At 42.0% G+C, this 22,277-nt stretch overlaps 1 protein-coding gene across 3 annotated transcripts in view; it reads right to left on the bottom strand.

Annotated features, from left to right (window-relative positions):
- Ncapd3 (non-SMC condensin II complex subunit D3) overlaps positions 1–21,806 on the bottom strand; it is a 74,160-nt gene extending 52,354 nt beyond the window's left edge. The window contains exons 1-13 of one of the 3 annotated variants that reach the window (XM_013119443.3): positions 21,657–21,806; positions 15,911–16,065; positions 11,793–11,955; positions 8,616–8,800; positions 8,109–8,279; positions 7,940–8,001; positions 7,524–7,611; positions 6,457–6,590; positions 3,913–3,985; positions 2,760–2,885; positions 2,388–2,640; positions 1,851–1,907; positions 1,556–1,627 (exon numbers count right to left, since the gene is read on the bottom strand). In XM_013119443.3, coding sequence (XP_012974897.1) covers positions 1,556–1,627; positions 1,851–1,907; positions 2,388–2,640; positions 2,760–2,885; positions 3,913–3,985; positions 6,457–6,590; positions 7,524–7,611; positions 7,940–8,001; positions 8,109–8,279; positions 8,616–8,800; positions 11,793–11,955; positions 15,911–16,065; positions 21,657–21,726 — 1,609 coding nt within the window. In that variant the 5' untranslated portion in view covers positions 21,727–21,806. Of the gene's footprint in view, positions 1–1,555; positions 1,628–1,850; positions 1,908–2,387; positions 2,641–2,759; positions 2,886–3,912; positions 3,986–4,090; positions 4,109–4,930; positions 4,975–6,456; positions 6,591–7,523; positions 7,612–7,939; positions 8,002–8,108; positions 8,280–8,615; positions 8,801–11,792; positions 11,956–15,910; positions 16,066–21,656 lie in introns of those variants that run through there. The other 2 variants (XM_040729706.1, XM_040729707.1) reach the window with 2 other exon arrangements.
- Between the last annotated feature and the right edge of the window lie 471 nt (positions 21,807–22,277).

The raw sequence follows: 22,277 nt of genomic DNA, 5'->3' as shown, positions 1-22,277 counted from the left end.
ACACAGAAAATTCCAAGAATTCTACAAAATAAAACAAAAGTAAAGCAAAACAAAAACTACTGGAATGAATTTAGTCAATGTCTTAGTCAGGGTTTCTATTGCTGTGAAGAGACACCATGACACGGCAACTCTTACAAAGGAAAGCATTTAATTGGGGCTGGTGTAAAGTGTCAGAGGTTTCGTTCATTATCATTACAGTGGGGAGCATGGCCACACCCTGGCAAATCAGATCATTATAACCAGAACAGCTAGCTTCAGAATCAAGAGAGAGGAAGTGCTTTATGACTTCTAAGCCAACCCTACAGAAGATAAAGAAATCCCTACCAGAAGATAAACAGCTTCAAGAGCATGGGGGGAAAGAGTTTAAACAAACAAGAATTAGGAAAGAATCAAATATTAGGAAAATGACAAATGATATGAATTACTATGTACCTTCCAAGAATAACCTTGAATGTGGTCTTAATTCTTTAATTAAAACACACAGGATGGGCTGGGCAATGGTGGTATATACACTTTTATCCCAGCATTTGGGAGGCAGAGGCAGGCAGATCTCTGATTTTGAGGCCAGTCTGGGCTATAGAGAGTTCTAGGACAGCTAGGGCTACACAAAGAAACACTGTCTTGAAAAACCAAAAATTAAACCAAAGCAAACCAAAATCAAAAATCAAAAACCCACCACAGGCTGGCTGGCTTAAAAAAAAACAAATGTTTGCTGCTTGTAAGAAATATTCCTTGGGCCTTCATGCCACTGGGGCCACACTGAACATGAACAAATATATACTAAAAGCCAGTGTATTCAATTTCATAAAAATAAACACTTTTGACATAAAGGGACAGACGGGCTCTGACAGTGAAATATCAGGTGACTTTAACATCCATCAACTTTACACAAACATGGTGGTGGACTCCTGTGACTCCAGCACACGGGAGGTAGAGGATTTAGGAGCACGCCATCCTTGGCTAGAAGAGATTCTACTATGTCTCAAAAATACAAACGGAACAACCAGTTCTGGCAAGGATGCAAGTGAAGTGCAATCCTGATACCCTGCCAGTAGAAATTGACTTTCTTGTCTGGGTGTTGTGGTGCATGCCTTTAAACCAGTACTTGGGAAGCAAAGGCAGGCAAGGCTGAGTGATACATAGTGAGACCCTGCCTCTAATATATACATAATAATAAGCAGTTCTTAATAAAATAAAAACAACTGTCATCATACTCAACTATATCACATTCATATGGGTTTTCCACTGAAAGAAATCTAGCTCAGATACACCTAATACCTTCATTCCTATTCTGGCATTATTCACAACACTGAAGTCACAGGTCGACTTCAGTGTCTGCAAAGATAGAGCACGTGATACACATGCAGGTGGAGTTCTAGTCAACAACACAGAAGATGATGTCACCTGCTGAGAAATGCATGAAGCCAGAGATCATGTCATTCGAAATAAGCAGACTTGAAGTATAATACCATAGTTTCTCTCTCACATGTGAGACCAAATGGGGCATATTTGGGAAGAGGCAGCAAGAGGGTAGGGAAAGAGCAAGTGTGGATACCTCCAAACAGTTCTCTTTGGTCACCGTCATCAGGGTTCATTTGTGTCATGTGCCAATTTCCACTGGAAGACACTATTTAAAAAAAAGAAGATTAAGGTAAAAAAAAAGTCTGTTACATTTTCAATAGCATAAGCACTGCATGTTACTCAAGTGATGAAATGGCTAAAACAAACCTCAGTTTTGAGGAAGAAAAAACAACATTAGGATAGCGAGTATGGAAGCAGGAATCAACAGTCAGCACATATTTTTTCTTTTTAAGAGTCAAATTGAGTGTTTGAAAAATACTGATGATTACCTACTGAGGTTCTCTGTAAAGTACCAGAACAACTCTGTATTCCTGAAATCAAAGGACCTAAAAGTAAGCAGACGGATAAAAGAGTATAAGTCTCACAAAAGCATACACAGAGCCACAGTCACAACAGATACTTTTGGAACTGCTGACAACTTAATTTTGCTTCAGAAAGGAATTCCAATGTAACAGGCTTCCCTTCTTAAAAAAGGATTTGAAGTGGAGATAAGCTCAGGTTGTAGAACACATGCTTAGTTATGTGAGGTCCTGGGATTGATCCTACGTACAGTAATTTAACAACAAATGATAAAGTGGCTTATTAGAATTAATTAAAACACACACACACACACACACACACACACACACACACACACACACACACACACACACGCGCGCGCGGCCTTAACAAAGAATGATCCACTTGCAGTTTATTTTTTGATTTACGTTTTTCTTTCTTGGTGATCCATAGTGGGTCTTGACCCAGGGCCTCCTATATACTAGGCGAGAGAACACAGAGTTAGGCCTCTAGCCTCTCTCACTCACTGTTAATGAAGATCTCCAATATACTCTCTGATGTGCTGCTAGTAGACGACTCCAGACAATGCGCAAAGCTGGACAATGCTTTGCTGCGGACAGTAGGTGCCTTGTCTAAGCAACGATCAAATATAATTTCTTGCACGAAGAATTTATGCTTTAGAAACTTCTGATGCTCCACTAATACAGTGTCATCCACTTGTCTTTCGGGCAGCTCTAAGAGAGCTAAAGCAACATCAAGAGTGAATACCCGGTGTGGAATCTGCCAAGGCAGAATCAGAGGCATCAGTCAGTAGGAGGAAGAACCAAACAAAGATCTCTTCTGCATTCAGACCTGGTGCTCAAGGTCAGGATCAAGCTTTTCTACAACCCATCTCCTACCTTAGAACTCCGTGAATATTTGTGAAGCCAGGCAATGAATGCAGCATATTCCTCAGAGGGGAGCTTATTAAGCAGCTGCACCAGGGACTGTGCTGCACAGGTCCGATACTCTGCTTTATCTACCACCTGGAACACATAAAAGAAACTGACTGTCCATCCATTTGCAGAATGACTCAAGCTCATGTTGTCACTGGAAATCAGCAAGTGTGATTAGCTCAATGATCTTTAAACACCAGAAAAATGACTAAAATTTTATGTGTTGTACCCCATTGAAAATTAAAATATAAACCCCTGCAGAAAAACACAATTTCAGAGACTATGCACCTTTACATTAGATACAGTTCAAATTAAGAATCGTTTGCTTAAACAGCGCCATGAATTTATGAAATATTAGTAAAAATGTGAGAATGGAAGCCAGTGAGATGGCTCAGCAATTGAGAGTGCTTATTGCTCTTGTCAAGGATCTCAGCACCCCCATAGTAGCTCCTAACTGTAACTACACTTCCAGGGGATACAGCACTCTCCTTGGCCTCCGTGAGCACCAGGGACACACATGTGCACACAATTACATGTAGGCAAAACACACACATAAAAAACTTTTAAGAATTAAACGAGATTAGATAATTGATATTAGTTTGTCTTTTAGATAGTAAATAGTTTATGTTTTTTTAAAAGTTCTTATCTTTTATAGAGAAATATACTGAAATATAATGAAAGAATATAATGGAATTTTCTTCAGCAGAGAAAAATCTGTGCATGTACGTTCAGGGTATGCCAACCAACATTGATGAATTATGGGAATTTGCTGATCCAAACCATTCCCCCCTGTTCCCGTATGTGTCTATCATTTTTCAAAATAAAAATGTTGAACTGGGTATGGTGGTGCCTGCCTTTCATCTCTGCACTCAAGAGGCTACAAGTGAGAAGGCTGCGATTCAAACCCACCTTCAGCAAGTAGGAAAACCCTGCCCGAGACCACCCACAAGAAAACCAACCAACCAAACAAACAAAAAAACAAGAAAAAAACCCACATTGTTTAAGAGAGAACCTATTATTAAAAAGCTACCTTTGGAGATGCTCAAGAAGAAACACAGAGGCACTTATCTTTGTGTGTGTGATACTTACATACTGTAACTACTAAAACACACAGTACCTTGGCACAGATATGCTGCAGTAAAGTACCAAGGACTGGGAATATGCTTTCTTGTAGTTCATCCACAAGTGAGCTATTTCAAATAAAAACACAAATCCAGTTACAATGTTATCTATGATAACCACCCAACAACCAGTATTTGTATATTTTAGAACCTCAAATATTAAAAAAGACCTACCCATTGGGGTCCGCAAGATGGCTCAGCAGGTAAAGGCATTGGGCCTACAAGTTTGGCAACTGGTTTGATCCTCAGAACCCATTTAACATTTGAAGGTTTTAAGAGAGAACTGACTCCACAAAGCTGTTTTCTAACTTCCACATGTGCTTGTGACATGGGCCTCAGTGCACATCAGCACACAACTGAGCATGTGTGCACATGCGCACAATACTACTAACTGAAAAATAGTAAAAACTATTCCTTTTTGACTCGTTTCAACAAAATAAAGAATAAAGATACACTGCAACAGATTAGAAAGACATGCTTCCTATGCAGCTCCATAAAGAGTATCACTGAGAAGTTGTGTTATTTAGAGAAAGACAAAGCTTCAATCTTCATGGGCTCTTTTAACTATAATAAATTTCATAGAAAGATGTAAAATACAACACCTGAGGATAAATATATCACTAGGACTTAGTTCCAGCTTGTGTCAGTTCAGTGAAGTGCTACTAATTTAACTTTACTCTCCCGATTTTCTCTTTGATTTGTACCATCACATAAATATTCAACTGGCAACAAGGTCTGTGTAACCCTGGTTGTCCGGCAACTCAGTGTGGACTAGGATGGCTTTGAACGCAGAGATCCAACTCCCTCTACCTCCCTATTAATGAAATTAAAGGCATGTGCCATAAACTCTTATAGGAAAAACAATGTATAACTGGTGTATTTTTTATCTTTTGGCTCTTTGTGCTCTTTTGGGGGGCCCTCCACCTAGCTCCCAAGTAAATTACACACAGAGGTTTATTATTACTTATGAACATCCAGTCTTAGCCTGGCTTGTTTCTAGTCAGCTTTTCTTACCTTAAATTAACGTGTCTACTTTTTTCTTTTTTTAAAATCTTTCTCTTCTGTAAACCTTACTTTCACTCTTACTCCATGGCTGGCTGGCTGGCTGGCTGGCTGGCTGGCTGGCTGGCTGGCTGGCCCCTGCCGTTCTCCTCCTCTTGTCCTCCTCCTCGCTTCTCCCTTGTTTCTCTTACTTATACTCTGCCTGCCAGGCCCACCTATCCTTTCTCCTGCCTCCCTACTGGCCCTTCAGCTCTTCATTAGGACCACCGGGTGTTTTAGTCAAGCATAGTAACACAGCTTCACAGAGTTAAACAAATGCAGCATAAACAAAAGTCTCACATCTTAAAGTAATATTCTGCCACAGCAATGTTTCTACTTGACACACCCTAGATATTTAATGTTTTAAAAATTCTTATCCTAATAAATTTAATTTTCCAACTCTTAAAAAAAATGCTTATCCATGAAGCTAGTTAGTGAGTCGGCTCAGTGGGTAAAGGCACTTGCCAATAAAGCTTGGTGACCTGAATTCAATCACCAGGACCCACATGGGGAAAGGAGAGAACCAATTCTCCCAACCTGTCCTCTGACCTCCTCATGTGTGTTCACACGCACGCACGCACGCACGCACGCACGCACGCACGCACACACGCAAGAAGAACAAAATATCATAGCCAGGAAGTGGTGGTTCACATCTGCAAACCAGCACTGAGGAGGCTGAGGCAGGAGGTCTACATAGTGAGTTCTAGTACAGCCAAGGTAACAAAGTGAGAGCCTGTCTCAAAACACCAAATCAAACAAACCAACTCTATCAAGAAGCATTCACTCAGTGACGATATCATCATCCAATGTCAACATCTCCAAACCAAACCACAGTATAAAAAGCCTGAACACACTAACCTGCACACATACACTTCACACTGCATGCCCAAAACTCAGTGATGGAGGAGTGACAAGTGGAAGACATAGCAAATGCATCTTTCCCCAATAAAGTCAAGAGGGGACTTTTAAAGGAGCCAAGCAATTCATGGCGGAAAACGAAGACTACCAATCACTATAAGAAATTAAAAGCAATTTACTTACTTTCATCTTTCAGCAAGTACTTTCTGTTGTAGAGGATGAAATAGAGAAGTGAGAACAAAGAAAAATGTACAGGAAACAGAGAAATGCTAGTAGAGAGGATAGTGGAAGAGGAGGCAGACCTTCTGTTCTGGAGAGGTGAACACCTAAGCAGACAATGACAGAAAAGGGCCAGCGTCCTCTCAGCTGACCGTACAACTGATGGAATCAAGCTAGAGGCAGACTCTGGCTCAAGAACTATAGATTCACTATGTCCTTAACAATAACCCAACACAGAAGCCGTCAAATGGGACTCAGGCACAGGAGACAAATTGGCTATAATATGCTTAATTTTGACCTACAAAACCACCACTGGGTCTGACACCCCAATGCCTCAAGTGCCAGATACTCTGGTTAGTGCAGGGCCCAGACTATCAAGAAAGAGTGATAAAAACCAGAAATTCAAGATACATGTACCTTACCTGATAAATTGGACTGCCTGGTTTCTACAGTTGATGACTTGTGAGGTTATTGCTAGGGGAGTACAATGGGACCTCTCCCCTACTTCTAACATCAATATTACATTTAGCATTTGATGGAAAATAGAACTAATAACCTAGAAGAGAAAATAACATTTGACTTAAAGTATGACAGAGAATCCAGTGGCATCAAAGATTTTGAAGCTGAAAACTGGGGGTGTCATATAAAAACCCTTTGTTTCATCTCAAATACTTAGTGATAATTCATGGAGCCACCAAATATATTGGCTACCTACTAGGTAATGAAGGCTAGACAGCAAGCAGAAATAGTGACATTTTATTTCACAAACAATATCAAGTCCTGAAATGATACATGCAGTAAGTCAAAATGGTATCACAGCTAGCTGCCCCTTAGCCACAGAGTATACTGCCAAGGCACTTCCCCAGTGATGTCTAAAAATGTGGCCATTACCAATCCTGTATCAGCTTTCCTGCACAGACATAACTATAGTACAACTTAATTCATAAACCCATATTAAAACTGGGCAGGCGGTTGCAAGATGGCTCAGAGGTTAAGAGCACTGGCTGCTCTTCCAGAGGTCCTGAGTTCAATTCCCAGCAACCCCATGATGGCTCTCACAACCATCTGTAATGAGATCTGCTGCCTTCTTCTGGCTTGCAGTCAGAACACTGTATATATAATAAATAAATGAATCTTAAAAACAACACAAAAAAACAAAAAAACCCAAAAAACTGGGCAGGCATGCTGCTTGCCTGTAATGCTAGCAGTCAGGTGGACATAAAGGAGCCCCAGGACAAACTGCTAGGTCAATTAACCACAAGATAGGTCAACAAAAATGAGACAAAGAAGAATTAAAAAGTAAAACAATTATAATAATACATTAAAAGAAAAGATGTGTTCTTTCCATGAAAATGTGACTAGATTTCACTTCATTTAGCCATACATAATTTCAGCTAACCAAAGACAAATGGATTATCAAATATCTTTGCATTATGCGGTTTGTCTGCTTTCGGTTCAATTAGGAAATTAGAATACTCTTCTCCCCTACCTTATTTCCTTCTCCATGGATTGGGGAGCACAGCAAATACAGTCCATAATAGGCCAGCTCTGATATGTGTTTTACTCCATTAAGGTTCCTAAAGAAAATGGAAGAACCTTGGCTAATAGATTTGATTATAGTAGGAATATTTAGCCTCCTGTTAAGCCTTCTCTATTCACTTGTTTATTTTAGTTTTAGATGCAGTATCCCTGGGTATGTTGCCCAGGCTGCCTCTGAACTCCTTTACTCAAATTACTGAAGGGCCTCAACCTCCCAAGCAGCTAGCATACACGTGTACCCCATGAGCATTTTCCATAAGCCAAATTAAAATAATAAATCCTGCTTACATACTAGTTAGGAGTAAAATAGCACTTCATCCCTGAAATAAACCATTACATCAACATGTTGCAAGATTAAGGGCTCACCTGGCTTGTGAAACAAGAAATTTATGAGGAATTGGCTCAAGATTAGTTAATGCAACAAACACCTGGAAGACAAGTACCAAAGAAAGGTATGAGTTTCTTCTATTCAGTAAATACTAGCTATAACTACGTTCTTCACAGTTAGCCCCAAGTCTTGGGGATTTTTACTTACCTCTATACAAGTTTGTATAGACTGTGGCTTTTCTTTAAGGGAAAACTTGGGCAGAAGCCTTAAAAAATTCTTTAGAAGATTAAATATGACATTTCGTATTTGATAAAGGTCTCGGGCAGAAAAATAAATCTCCTCTTCGTCCTCCTCTTCCTCTCCTGAAAGTTCATCCACCTGGATCATGGAAAATGCACAAATGACTGCGATGTTACCTCATGTGCTTGTTCCATGGTTTCATTTGCTCAAATGAAGCCAGTGCCAGTCATAGCTGGGGTCATCAGATGGTCTGACTCTGCCTAGGTTCCTATGTTGTTTTAGGTCATAGCGGTCTACACTAAACTGTGTACGGTGTGTGTGTGTGTGCGTGCGCGCGAGCACACACAGGATCTTGTGACTGCCCATTGACAGTCTGTAGTCATGGCAGCCCGGGAACTCACTATGTAGACACAGCTGGTCTCTGTACCACTATGCCCAGCTTGGGAATGTCTTCTTATCCTACCCGCTTCTTACCTGATTATCCTCCTTCCTGGGTGGTTTTCCTCTTTTTCTGCTCCTCCTATGATTATCCTTAGAACTCCTGGGGTGTTCCTTTTTTCTTTTTTGACTCAAGTTAGATTCTTGAGGCCAGCTCTTCTTGAGAATCTGAATACATTTGTCAAACATCACTGGGTGGAATACTTGATTGACTACACTGCCTAGTCATAAGAATAGAGAATATACAGGTTAGGTTCTTTTTTTGTTTGTTTATTTTTAAGACAGGACCTTGCTGACTTGAAACCCATAAACCTTCTGCCTCATCCTTTGGAGTGCTGGGATTACAGGCATGCAACTCCATTAGCTTAAGCAGATTAGGTTTATTGGGGGAAGATGGCTTAGCATAAAAATATGTGTTGTATAAGTGTAAGGACCAGAGTTCAGATCCCTAGAATCTACACAAAAGCTGGGCAGGCATAGTAATCTGCCTGTAATTCTCCATGCAGACAGACAGGCGATCCTTAGGACAAGCTGCTAACTAGCGGGACTAACCAAAATTGATGAGCAACTGTGAGCTCTGGGATCAGAGATACCCTGTCTTAACAGAGTGAGGATCTAGCAGGGAAGTCATATGAAGTTAACTTCAGGCTTCATACACATGTGCACACATTTGTCACAAGTATACAAACACACACGCACACATACATACACTATGCATTAACAACAGACGCAAAGTTTAAGAAGCAAGAGATGGCATTTCCACCTGACTCTGAGGAAACAGTGATCTTTCAATAAAAATGTGCCATTTTAGCTGGAGTCCTAGAACAGACCTCAAGATGGAAATAACACTATTTGAAAAAGAGGTCGAATATATTTTATTAAATATACTTACAAGCTAAACAGGGATAGAAGCTCTGGGAACGTGGCCCACTCCCAAGAGAGAGAGCTTTTTCTTTCACTTCCTTTTATCCTCACCTGTGCTAATTTCCTTCTCTCCGCCCTTATGGGCATGAAGAGTTTTGTGGGGCTCACCCCTACACAGACCAATAATGCTGATGAAGCAGGAATAAACAACAAGATTCCCAGATCTGGTTTTGACAGATAAAATTCATTTTACACTTGTCTCCCACTGAAAACAACTGTAAAACTGGACAAAAACATCTAATATAACCAATATAAAAAGAAAAAGGGCGAGAGCAGATAAAGCATGAACTGCCCTAATTTTGTGTCTGTAGGTCATTTCCAGATCTCAGCAAGAAGTGGTAAATCCATGCAGATGCCAGCCTTGCAAAGTAGAGGAATCAGAGTCAGAAAGCAGGACAGCTAGGACCTAAGAAGGACAACTACATAAAACAAAAGCTCCAAGATTCTGTGCAGGTCGACCATCGCTGTGCACATGGGCAATAAAAACTCCACGGTGAGTTTACAACTTTTAAAAGAAAATAATTTTCATACTTCCTATGGGGCTGACACCTTTGAGTTCTACACAGCCAGAGTCCAGAGACCTTTAAAATACTCAAAGCATTGAGAGGGGAAACATAAATTAACAACAATAGTCATAACAATAAAAGAGTGACACAAAGTCAGGCACGTAGATCAATAGAACAAAATTGAAGACCAACACGTGAGTACACACAGCTTCAGCCATTTAATATCTGACAAAGAAGCCAAAAACATAAACTGGAAAAAAGAAAGTATCTTCAAGAAACTGTGCTGGGTAAATTGGATGTCCACATGTAAAAGAATGAAATTAGACCCATATTTATCACCTTGCATAAAAACTAACTTCAAATGGATTAAAGATCTAAATCTGAAACCTGAAACATTGTAATTGCTAGAAGAAAACACAGGGTAATGTTGGTATTACTCTTCCTGATATAGGTATCAGAAAGTACTTTCTGAATAGGTCTCCATTTGCCCAAGAAATGAGCCAATAACTTGCAAGTGGAACTTTATTTAAAGAACTCAGAATACAAAGAATCCCCCAAAAAAGGGGGTGGGTGGGAGAAAAAGCAGCCACTTCAAAAAATAGGACAGGATTTCTCAAAAGAAAAATAGCTAAGAAATATTCCAAAAATGTTCACAGTTCCTAGCAACTACAGAAATGCAAATCATAACCACTCTGAGATTTCATCTTACCTCAGTCAGAATGCAAAGATCATCATTAACATCAAAAACAAAAGCCAGAGCATATATAGGTAAAAGGGAACCCTCACTCACTTTCAGTGGAACTACAAACTGGTAGAGCTTCTATGGAAACCAGTATGAAGAATTGTCAACAAGCTAAAAATAAATATACCATATGACCCAGCTATAACACTTCCTAGCACATCCCTAAAGGACACAATATCCTACTCCACATTTATTTGCTTAGCTATGTTCACTGCTGTTCTATTCATACTAACTCGGAAATGGAAACAGCCTAAATGTTCTTCAAGTGATGAATGGATAATGAATATGTAGTATATTTACACTATGGAATATTATTCAGCTGTAAGGAAAAACGAAATCATGAAGTTTGCAGGCTAACCAGAAAAGATCATATTGAGTGATAAGCCAGACTCCAAGAAACAAATGCTGCATGTTTTCCCTTATCAGAAGCTCTTAGCTCTAAATGTTTAGACATGAACACAGAGCCTGAAGTTACCACAGAAATCAGAAAATAAAAAGAAACCATTGTCAGGGTGGGGGAGTAGGGGAGCTATAGAGAGGAAGAGCAGGACACAGTGATCTGACCAGGGAGATGGGAAAAAGGAGGAGGCTTTAACTAGGGAGGAGAGTGGGAGATAAATACATAAGGAGGGCAAAAAAAAAATCAGTAAAAATATCTGGAAAAGTAACAAGGGATCATACCCCCAAATCTGACGATACTAGAACAGTCAAGTCCCTTATATAAAAATTTGAATAATCATTAACTTATGTTTCTCTTTGAAGATGGCTATTTGCATATAAACTACACACATGTTCCCGAATATTTCAAATCACCTCTAGGTAGCCAACACAGGGTAAAAACTATGTAATAACTGTTCTGCTGTATGGGGTAGGGACTAAGATAAAAGCCTATACATATTCAATACAGACCCAATCATCACAGGGTTAAGAACATACACAGTGTCAACAAATCTAACAGTTTCTTTTCAAGTATTTTTTCCATCCAGTTGGTTGCAAACAGATGTGGAACCTATAAACGCAGAGGGCCAGATGTATACATACCTGGTATTTCTAGTAGCAAAAAATAGAGCCCAGCAGCATGAAGGCCACATTCTCGATACTGTGCACTGGCACCTTTTTTATGTGCTTCCTGGACAAAGTGGCAGAATAAGGCCACCAATGTATTAATGGAAATATTATTCTCAATGAAGAAGGTCCAGATGCTCTAGGAGGAGAGTGCAAATCACAAAAGCCAGTAATTAGATGAATCGGAAGAAAGCTTACTGATGCTTCTCAAGAGAAGTAAGGAGTATAACTACAGTTCAGTGCCTGCTTAACATGCACAAGTCTTGGGGTGGATATTTACTAACACAACACAGCACAACACAACACAACACACACACACAGATACCCATGTGCATGTATGAGTATACACACATTCTAACTTCTAATTATAAATGTCTGCCCCCTCCAAAGAGATGGAAACAAAACACTAAGGTGTCCTGGTCTGATTCTGAAACACCACCACAGGTCTTTGTGTCACTGCTTGTTCCCCAGCGGCTGGTGCGACTCTGAGGCTGTGGAAGCTTGAGGAGGTAGGGACTGGCTGGCAGAAGTAGGTCACTAGGGGCAGCCTTTTGAAGATTACAGCCCAGTCGTGGTTTGTAGCCATCTCTGCTTTACAGTCCGTAATGATGAGACAAGTACTCTAGGTTGCTTTTTGTTGCTTTGTAAATATCATGACCAAAAGCAACCTGTTGGGAGGGAAGTTTATTTTGTTTATACTTCCAGGTCACAATCCATCGCTGATGGAAATCAGGGCTGGAACACGAGTAGAAACTGAAGCAGAAATCTTGGAGGGACGTTGGCTCACTAGCTAACTTTCTTCCCTTTGCTCAGCTAGCTTCTTATACAGTCCAGGGCTGCCCTACATAGTTAGGGTGCCAGCCACAGAGGGCTGAGCCCTCCTACATAAATTAGCAATCATGAAAATACTCCACAGACATGCCCACATCACTGGCTCCCTCCTGAGTCCATTACATATTTGTACAACCACAACAGGCCTTGAGCACCTTTAAAAACAACAAAAGCTAACAAAAATCCAGGAAACCAGACTGCGTTTCTGCCTTCCTTCAAAAGATAGATCAAAAAGCAGGGCATGTGGTATGTGCCTTTAATCCCGGCACTCTTGAGGCAGAGGTAGGTAGATTGTTCTACATAGTGACTTCCAGCACAGCCAGAACTAAATAGTGAGATTCCCGCCTCAAAAACAAACAAACAACCAAAAACAGTAACAAAAAAAAAAAAAAAAAAAAAAAAAAAAGATAGGGTAAGGAATAGGCAACGCTGCAGAGTACCCATACTGCACAGCACAAGCTGCTTTACAGACTAAACTGGGCATGGTGGCATGTTTATAATCTCAGTACCTGGGAAGCTAAAGCAAAAAGATGGGAGTTTTAGGCCAGCCTGGAGAGCATAGTAAGACCCTGATGGAGATGAAGTATAAAGGAGTATAACTGTCTTTCCTTGACAGTTATACTCTAGGCAAATGCAGTGGGTACCTCCACTCTGACTGTATTGTCTAGTCACCAGAACTTTGTAGAGCTGATCTCATGGCTGCTGTCTAGTCTGCAGGGCCTGCACGCCAATCAGTGACTACTCCCCTGTGGCCTTATTCAACAACTCTCCATTTCTACTATGTCCTTTTTTTGCACTAGGTAGTATTAAGTTTGTCTTAGGTCTACTCACACCTTGATCCGGAACATTTTGCTCTCACCTTTTGGCCTTCTGACCTGAATTTCTAACTACCTTTCAAGATCTTCAAATAGAATCTCCCCATGGTTAATATCCTCCTCCTAGTTTTGTTGTTCTAGTGTTTTACTGGCAGTACTGGAGACTGAACCTAAGGTCTCATGCATGCTGGGCAAGCATTATGTCATCGAGCTAATAAGGGTCCTAGCTTTTCTTTCTTTTCTCATACCTAATTTGGCAATCTACGCCATGCCTTAGATACATGGCAAAGACTTCTTAGTTTAAAACCTATTAATTCTATCTAAAACAATTTCCTATTTTTAGCCTTCCTTACCAATTTCCACAACTAAACTCCAGACCACACCATCAGCACTCAGTACATACTACTCCCAGGAGATCTGGTACAGTTTTCCTCACGGTAGTCTGTCTATGGGTAAGAACATTTGTTCTAAACAATCTGTTTAAGCCATGAGTTAATATATACATGCTACTTAAAACAGAACCTCATATATAATCATGCCTTACTACATTTACCAAGCTCCACAAGTGAAGCCCATTTATGCTGGATAGTTTTACGTTACCCTGACACAACTTGGGAAGAGGGAGCTTCAACTGAAAAACTGTCCCTAGCAGACTGACCTGGAGGCAAGCCTACGGGGCATTTTCTTGATTGGTGACTCATGCTGAGGGACCAGTTCGCTGTGGGCTATGCTGTCCCTAGTCTCCTTGTCCTACTGCTATAAGGTGGGCTGAGCCACCAAGGAGCAAGCCAGTAAGCAACACTCCTCCATGGCTTCTGTTCCAGGTTCCTGTTCTGACTTTCCTTAGTGATAGATTGTTTGTTATCCCAAAGTATAAGATACAATACACCCTTCCTTCCCAAATTGCTTTTAGTCATGGAGCTTTATCACAGTAAAAGAGACCTAATTAGGATACCATTTAAAATTACCTGTAATTTGCTCTGAGTCTAACTTACTGTCCTATGTTTCCCATGTTTTAAAAAGTCTAAATACCACTCCTAGCACACTGACATAATTCTCAACATTCCTTACATATTCCCATTATACCTCAACCCTAGCCCTATCTTCTAAAGTACTTAATGGAATGCTTAGTATTGCTCTAAAGGGATGTTTAATTAGATGACTTATTCTTGAGCAGTTCTATCTGGCCTGGAACTGGAACTCACAGAGATCCACCTCCTGTCTCCTAAACATTGGGATTAGAGGCATGCATTATCACGTCTGGCCTGTTGTAAGACTTTGTTGTTCTGTTTCTTAGCCTTTTGGGTTTTTCTCTTTTCTTTTTCTCCCTTAAAAAACTTTGTTAAATTACATTTATTTGCTTAGTGTGTGTGTGTGTGTGTGTGTGTGTGTGTGTGTGTGTGTCTGAACACTTGTGAATGTATCACAGTACATGTATGGAGATTGGAGGGCAACTACAGGAGTTGGTTCTATCACATGGGTTTGTTAGGCACAGTAGCAAGCACCTTCACCCAATGAACACTGAGCATCCAGCCCTCTTGCTGGCCCTTTTGGTGCTTGAGACAGGATCTTCTCTATAATCCAGGCTGACCTTAAATTTGCAGCAACAGTCAATCCTTGCCTCATCCTCTCAAGTACTAGGATTACAGATGTGTGCCACTATGACTGCTTCTTAATTTAAAAAAAATTTTTTTAAAGACAGGGTCTCACTATGTAGCTCTGACTGTTCTGGAACTCACTGTAAACCAGGCTGGCCTCAAACTCACAGAGATCTGCCTGCCTCTGCCTCCTGAGTACTAGGACTAAAGGTTTACACCACCACGCCCAGCTGACATTTTAAAAAACAAGTCAATGATCTCACTACAACAAGCACAGGAAGGCTGGAGAGGTGCCTTAGTAGGCACACATAGCACTTGGCTCACAAAGCATGAGGGCCTGAGCTTGGACTCCAGAGAGCAGAGACAGGCAGATCCCTGAAGATCCCCGGCCAGTTACTTGGCAAACTTCCAAGCGCATGAGAGACCACTACTCAAAGAAAAAGGCAGAAGGCACCTGAGAACAAGACTAAGCTGTCCTCTGACACCTGTGGCGTCCGCCAGCACACGAGGCAGAACCGTGTGTAAACCACCTATCTGCTTACTGCTTTAATACAAGCTTTCTTAAAGTTAAGGTCTGCCTGGATGGCTGTTTCACTTTCTGGGGCCTTTTTACATGGTCTGTCTGGTTCTCTTCCTTTCTGGTTCAACTTTAAACTGCTATTGTAAAAAGGTGATCATGTCTTGAAAACAAAAAACACAACTAGAACCTTAAACCTTTTGGAACAAGCTACTAGGACACTCCAATGAACAAAGCACAATTTTCCCATTAATTTTAATTTAAACTATAATGACTGTCATCCTCTGTAACACATAAAAATGGGTTGCTTGATTTATTTATTTGTCTTTTTACCTCTAAAGATCCACTTTCTTCAGTTGCAAAGGGGAAAAGGCTTCCATAGAGTTTTGTGAACGCATCTACTCCAGTCTCTAGGATCTCTGCTTCTATACTGGGATCCAAAGGCTCGGTCTCCGTGAAGTCCAGTTCCCACACTGAGTTCACCCATTCTTAAGAGAAAATGGAGTAAAATTAATAAATGCCCTCAAGCAAGTAAAAAACAATCACCTTTACATACCAGGTATATTCTAGGAAAGTCACTATTTACATATACGAGTACAGTCATATAGGTGTTATATACAATAAAAGGAAAATCATAAAGATTAAGAAAACCTTTTTAATGTAAGCATGGTGGTCAGGAATAATCCAGGCACTGATGCAGGGAGATTAGCACAAGTTCAAAGCCTATCCAGAGCCACACAGTAAGTTCTAGAACAAACAGAGCTGCTCAGCAAGACCCTGTCTCAAAAATCCAAAAGGGCCAGGCATGGTGGCAAACACCTTTAATGCCAGCACTTGGAAGGCAGAGGCAGGCAGTGGATCTCAGTGTGTTCCAGGACAGCCAGGGCTACACAGAGAAACCCTGTCTTGAGAAACAAAACAAAACAACAATAAGACCAAAAGGAAAATACAAAGTAAGTCTCTTTATAAAATCATAATGGACAACTGACCTATTAGGTTCATCATCTAAAAATATCAAAAAGTGGGCTGAAGAAATGGCTCACTGGTTGCTCTTGCAGAGGACCCAGGTTCTAGTCCCAGCACTAGACACAGTGGTTCACAATCATCTGTAACTCTAGTCCCAGGGGACCCGACACCTCTTCTGGCCTCTGTGGGCACAAGGCATGCATGTGGTACACAGACACACATGGAGCAAAATATTCATTCACATAAAATAAAAAAAGCTAAATCTATCAAGAAGAAAACTTTTTTTTAAAAGATGTAACAGCTTCAGGGGATAGCTCCTGAACAAACTTAGTGATCAAGTTTTCTTCTAAGTTCCACTCAGAAAAGACAAGCATTACTGAGTGCTTTACCACTTCTCTGAAAGTCTCATAAGCAAGTAAAGAAACTCAAATTATCAGCATGAGTTAAGCTATATACTTTCTAGTATTCTTGAGTCTCTATTACTTCATCTCTAAGATTAACAGCACCTACCAATTACACAAAAAGTGTTTTGTTGGTGGTGGTTTTTAGGCTTTTTATTTATTTACTTTATTTGGTTTTGTTTTGTGGCAGGGTTTCTCTATGAAGTCCTGGTTGTCTTGGAACTTACTCTGCAGACTAAGCTGTCCTTGAATTCAGAGATTCACCTGCCTCTGCCTCCTGAGTGCTGGGATTAAAGTGTGTGCCACCACTCAGCCCAAGAGAAGTGTTTTATTGGAAAAATTTGTGATAGAAGACAGATAAAGTACCCCCTCAAACGGGCGTGGTGCTGAATATACCCAATGTACATGACATACATAGATGAAAAAGTCATAATAAAACTCATCCTTCTGTAAATGAACATATACTAATAAAAATAAAACAAAACCCAATGGGGTTGGAGAGATGACTCAGTAGTTAAGAGCACTAGCTGCTCATCTAGAGGCCCCAGCACCCACACAGAAGCTCACAGTTCTCTGTAACTCCAGTCTTCTGGCCTGTGTGGGCAGCAGGCATGCATTTGGTGCAGAGACATATATATGCAGGCAAAACACCTATACAAACAAAAATAAAAATGAAAAAAAAGGAAAAAAATACTCTGGTTTCTAGAAATGACCCCACTCCTATTTAATTTTAGACTGCCATCAAATCATTTAATCTCTCACCTAATCCAAATCACTCCTTATCTAATTTCTTAGCTGTCAAATAGAGACAACTCCTGTTTTACTGACTTAAGACTAAAGAGGAGAAATACCCCTCAACAAACATTTTAAGAAAATAGTTGATAAAGCCCTTTTAAGTTCTATAGTATAAGATGAATACTCATGCCACAATTTTGTAAAAACAGTTTATTACAGAAGAAAGTCTACTGAATTTTGAGTCATAAAGTATGTTAACTTGACCACTAATATACAGCTAATCTAGTCATCACTGGCATTACGAAATTTTAGTGAAAGATCAAAAAATGTACTAGCTACAAATAAAACTCTCATTGAATAAACAACTATTTTTTTTAATAATGCATGAGTGTCGACACAGTAATAGATGTGTGTGTACAACACTGAAGAGTAAATAGGAACTGTTACTGGTAGTAAGGGGAAGATGGAGGGGGATGGCTTCAACTGAACCTGAGCACGGGAGTGCATCAGAGAAAGGAATGCAGTCTGACAGAGAGCATAGTAACTCAGCACAGGGGCAAAGGAAATCTAAGGCAACGTCGAGTCTGAGGTGAGAGAGTCAGAATCAGCATTAGTATTTGCTCATCAGTCACTACATTCCTCTGCACAAAAGTCCTGCTGGACATTATAAACTACATCTGACAGATGAGGGAACCGAGACTTACTTACCAAGGCTAAACAATTTGTCCAGGGGTAGCTAAAACAACACAAACTAACCAAAGTATTTCTGATGTCAAAGGTAACATGTTAGAAAAGCAGACAGAAGAGAAGTTCTGTTGCATGAGGACCAGCTCTGGGCCAAGCAGCAGTAGAACCCTACTCTTACTTGCTCACCATGACAGCCTCCTGGGTAGCATCTCTCCATCTGTCACACTTGGCTATTCAAAGGGCCCCAAGTGGGGCAAGCAACTCCACTCCCTGCATACTTACTGTGCATAGTGTATGCTCAGGGAGGGGTAACTTGCCCACACCTTGAACGAGATTGAACCTTCTTTACATGTACTACTTTGCCTTTAGCAAACTGTGGGCCCACATCTTTTTTTTTTTTTTTTTTTTTGAGACAGGGTTTCTCTGTATTGTTTTGGAGGCTGTCCTGGAACTTGCTCTGTAGACCAGGCTGGCCTCGAACTCACAGAGATCCGCCTGCCTCTGCCTCCCGAGTGCTGGGATTAAAGGCGTGTGCCACCACCGCCCAGCTGGGCCCAGTTCTTATAGCCTTCCAGAGGCCCACAAGCTCTGAATTTGATTTACTGTCATTTTTTTCCCCTAGGAATTCTCCCTCAATACAGATCTTACACTTGCCTTCCAGGGAGCCAGACAGACCCTATCATCTGTCCCCCCTACCCCCTTCATTCCCTCCTGAGGGTTTCTGCACTTTCATATCTGGTTTACACGTCCCCAGTGTATATGCCAGGCTGTCATTAAGTCCTACCACAGCTTCTCCTGTCTCTAAAAGATCATGCCTTACTCTGGGGCCAGCAAAGACACTGAAGTCCCATCGATAGTCTGCAGTCTCTGCTGTACACCTCAACACCCCAGGAACACGATGCCTATATGCCCAAAGATCTGGGCATCATACACTTCTCTGATGCTCAGTTCCTTCAATAATTCCTTGTACTTTCATCTTCCAGTCTCCAATACTTGGGAGACTTGGGCCAGTGCCAGCCAAGTGTGCCTACCAGCTTTTATGAGCCAGTCTATCAGGAACTATTTCCTTTGTATTACCTCAGGTTATGCAGCCCTTGTCTCAAAGAGGGAGGAGCAATTTTATTTCTCAGTTTCTATGCTTCAGGGCACTCAGGCTGATCCCATCTGTTCCATGTCCCATAGCTTCACAAGCCAGGCTGTGAGTGGCTCCTTCATTTCTTACCTTAGTCTTTACCAACTGAAGCAGTTTAGAGGTAGTGCATTCCCTAATTATCAGGTTCTTATGCTAGGCCATTATCAAGGCCTCCATTTTCATGCCTAATTATAGGTCACCCCTGCCTGGCTTCTTCTGCACTAAAAATATCTTTTATCACTTCTCCCTTATTCTCTGCCCCCTCTTTGATTTTTCCCACAGGTTCCAAGGTTTTGATGCCAGGAAGGGCTCTCTACCACACATTCAATTTATACCCTTTTCATTATGTTTCACTGCCATTCGAAGCAGCAAGCCAATACCTCCACCTCCCTACATGTCCTGAGTCAGAAGCTAATGCGGAGGGCAGTATCACGTGTTCTTTTTCCACTGTAATTCCCCTGGATGCAGGGCTCCCTGGGCAGAGAGCGCTGCTTCAAATGCAAGGACCAAAAAAGTTGCTGCCTTAGCCGACCTGTAATCCAATTTCAGGGTACCCCCAACACTACAGACTGCTTGTATGGTGAACTCCATCAAAAAGGCATTGCACTCCATGTCACATAGAGCTGTGGCTCACAGGGGTCACATATCAGATATCCTGTATATCAGATGTTTACCCTACAATTCATAACTGTAGCAAAATTACAGTTATTAACTAACAACAAAATAATTTTATAGCTGTGGGCCACCACAACATGAGTACCTGTATTAAAGGGTCGAAGCTTTAGGAAGACTGAGAACGACTAACTCAGAGGAAGACCAGCCACTCTAGAATTCCTTTCAAGCACACTTCCAGGTTCAGCTTAGCCTGGGTACAAATCTTATCACCAGACTGAAAGGACGCTAACAACCAAAGATTCCATCCAAGCCCAGCACGGTGAGCCAATGGTTTGTTGACTGGAGTTACCTTCAGAAGCATAAGCGAGTCTCAGGCAGCTGCATTATTTCAAAGCCCCACCATGGCACAAGTGAATGCTACGGCAATGCATTGCTACCCCACCTCCTGCATATCCTAGCCCGCCCCCTTCCCCAGGACCACATGCAGCTGGGTCAGGGTTATATTAAGCTGGGAAGGGAAAAGGGGACTGGCTGGAACTACTAGGGGTATACTGACATCCTCCTCCCTTTCTCCCCGTGATAGTCTCCCATGGACAGTTACAACTGATCTGATGTCAAGACACCGGGGTCATGTCATGCCTGCAAACAGACTTCCACAGCTCCTTTTCCATGGTAGGCCAATGATCTGGTCATTTATGTAGGTAACAAATGGGAAAGACTCAAAGAACTGACACATGCTAACTTGTACCTTCAAAAGGGGTAATGCAGGGCACACAGGTGACTGTGACAGCATCAGAAAGCAGTTACGATTACCCTGCAATTGCCTTGGTTGGCTTTGAGGACTTGGGCCTGGACAGCAGCCTTAAGGCTGGAGCCTGGGTGTAAGGACAAAAGGCGGGCATGATAGGGGAGACTCCCAATTTTGTGAGTTAGCTGGTGCAATTGGCAGGCTTGGGGAATCACTACTTCATTTGGACATCTAACGAGGTCTGCAAGTGAACCACCTAGTTGAACTAATGATCACTAGAAAATAGTAACAATCTGAACAGAGAGCCTGCTGTTTAAAACCACCTGGAGATGGGGATATTTAAGTCCAGGAAGACTTGGCAGTTAGGTGACAGATGGAGAGCACAGACGCTCTAGCACCAGGAGAGGCCAACTATTAGCTTTTTAGATTGCTGCTGGCTTTTGTTTTGTTTTTGAGACACTCCCTTTGCAGCCCACACCGATTTGAACTTATTTGGGTAGCCCAGGATGGTCTTGAACTCATGGCAACCACCCAGCCTCGACCTCCCGCATGCTTGAACAGTTTAGCTCTCTTTTTAACAGTAAGTCGTCTAGACTGAGATCCCACCGTACGTCTGGCTGGCCACCACCCGGGCGGGATTGTCACAATCCTGGGGCTCAGGGTCACTTCCAGACTCGGCTTCCCCCTTCCCCCACCCCCACCCGGACCACCGGGCCGCGGACCGAGATACGTCAGGCATTGCCAAGCCCCCCAAAGCCCTGAGCCCGGGACTCGCGCCTGCGAGTCTGATCTCACCGAGGCTGAGTTCCAGCGGACACCAGGGCTGCAGATCTCGCCCCAGATTCTGCAGCGCCATCACGACCATGGAAGTACCGGCTCGCAGCGGCTCCCGCGCGCGCTCCGAGACGCTTCCGCGGACCAATCACAGCGTTCGGGATTTACAGTCGACCAATCGCCGCGCTGGGCCGAGTTCGTAACACGAGCCAATGGGCTGGCTCGTCCATAGCGTGCGCAGAAATGGGCGGGGCGAGGGCTGGAAACCAAACAAGGCTGGCGGAGGATTTCCTTTAGCTTTCCAATGCAGGCTGGGTCGGGGGTCTGGACGCCACTAGCTTTTTTGTTTGTTTGTTTATTTGTTACCGCCCTGTCTTTCTACACGACAGGAAACGCAGAGGCCAGTTGGAGATAGGACACTTCCTGTAACAGCAGTCACCTTTGCCCCTGCCGAGTGACACTCCGCGTGCGTGTCAAAGGCACCTCGGCCGTCGGGACGGCACGCAAGCGTTGTTCGTATGCGAATGTGAAGAGAGTCCCGGCGTTTATCTGGCTAAGAAATAAGGGAGATGTACCCAAAAGAAATAAATGACAAGGACGCACCTACAGTGCTAGGGCTTCACGAAACAGCGAGGCCCGAGA

This window comes from Mesocricetus auratus, unplaced genomic scaffold, assembly GCF_017639785.1.
Source record: "Mesocricetus auratus isolate SY011 unplaced genomic scaffold, BCM_Maur_2.0 Super-Scaffold_100022, whole genome shotgun sequence".
Taxonomy (NCBI): domain Eukaryota; kingdom Metazoa; phylum Chordata; class Mammalia; order Rodentia; family Cricetidae; genus Mesocricetus; species Mesocricetus auratus.
This window is presented reverse-complemented; position numbering and strand designations above follow the sequence as displayed.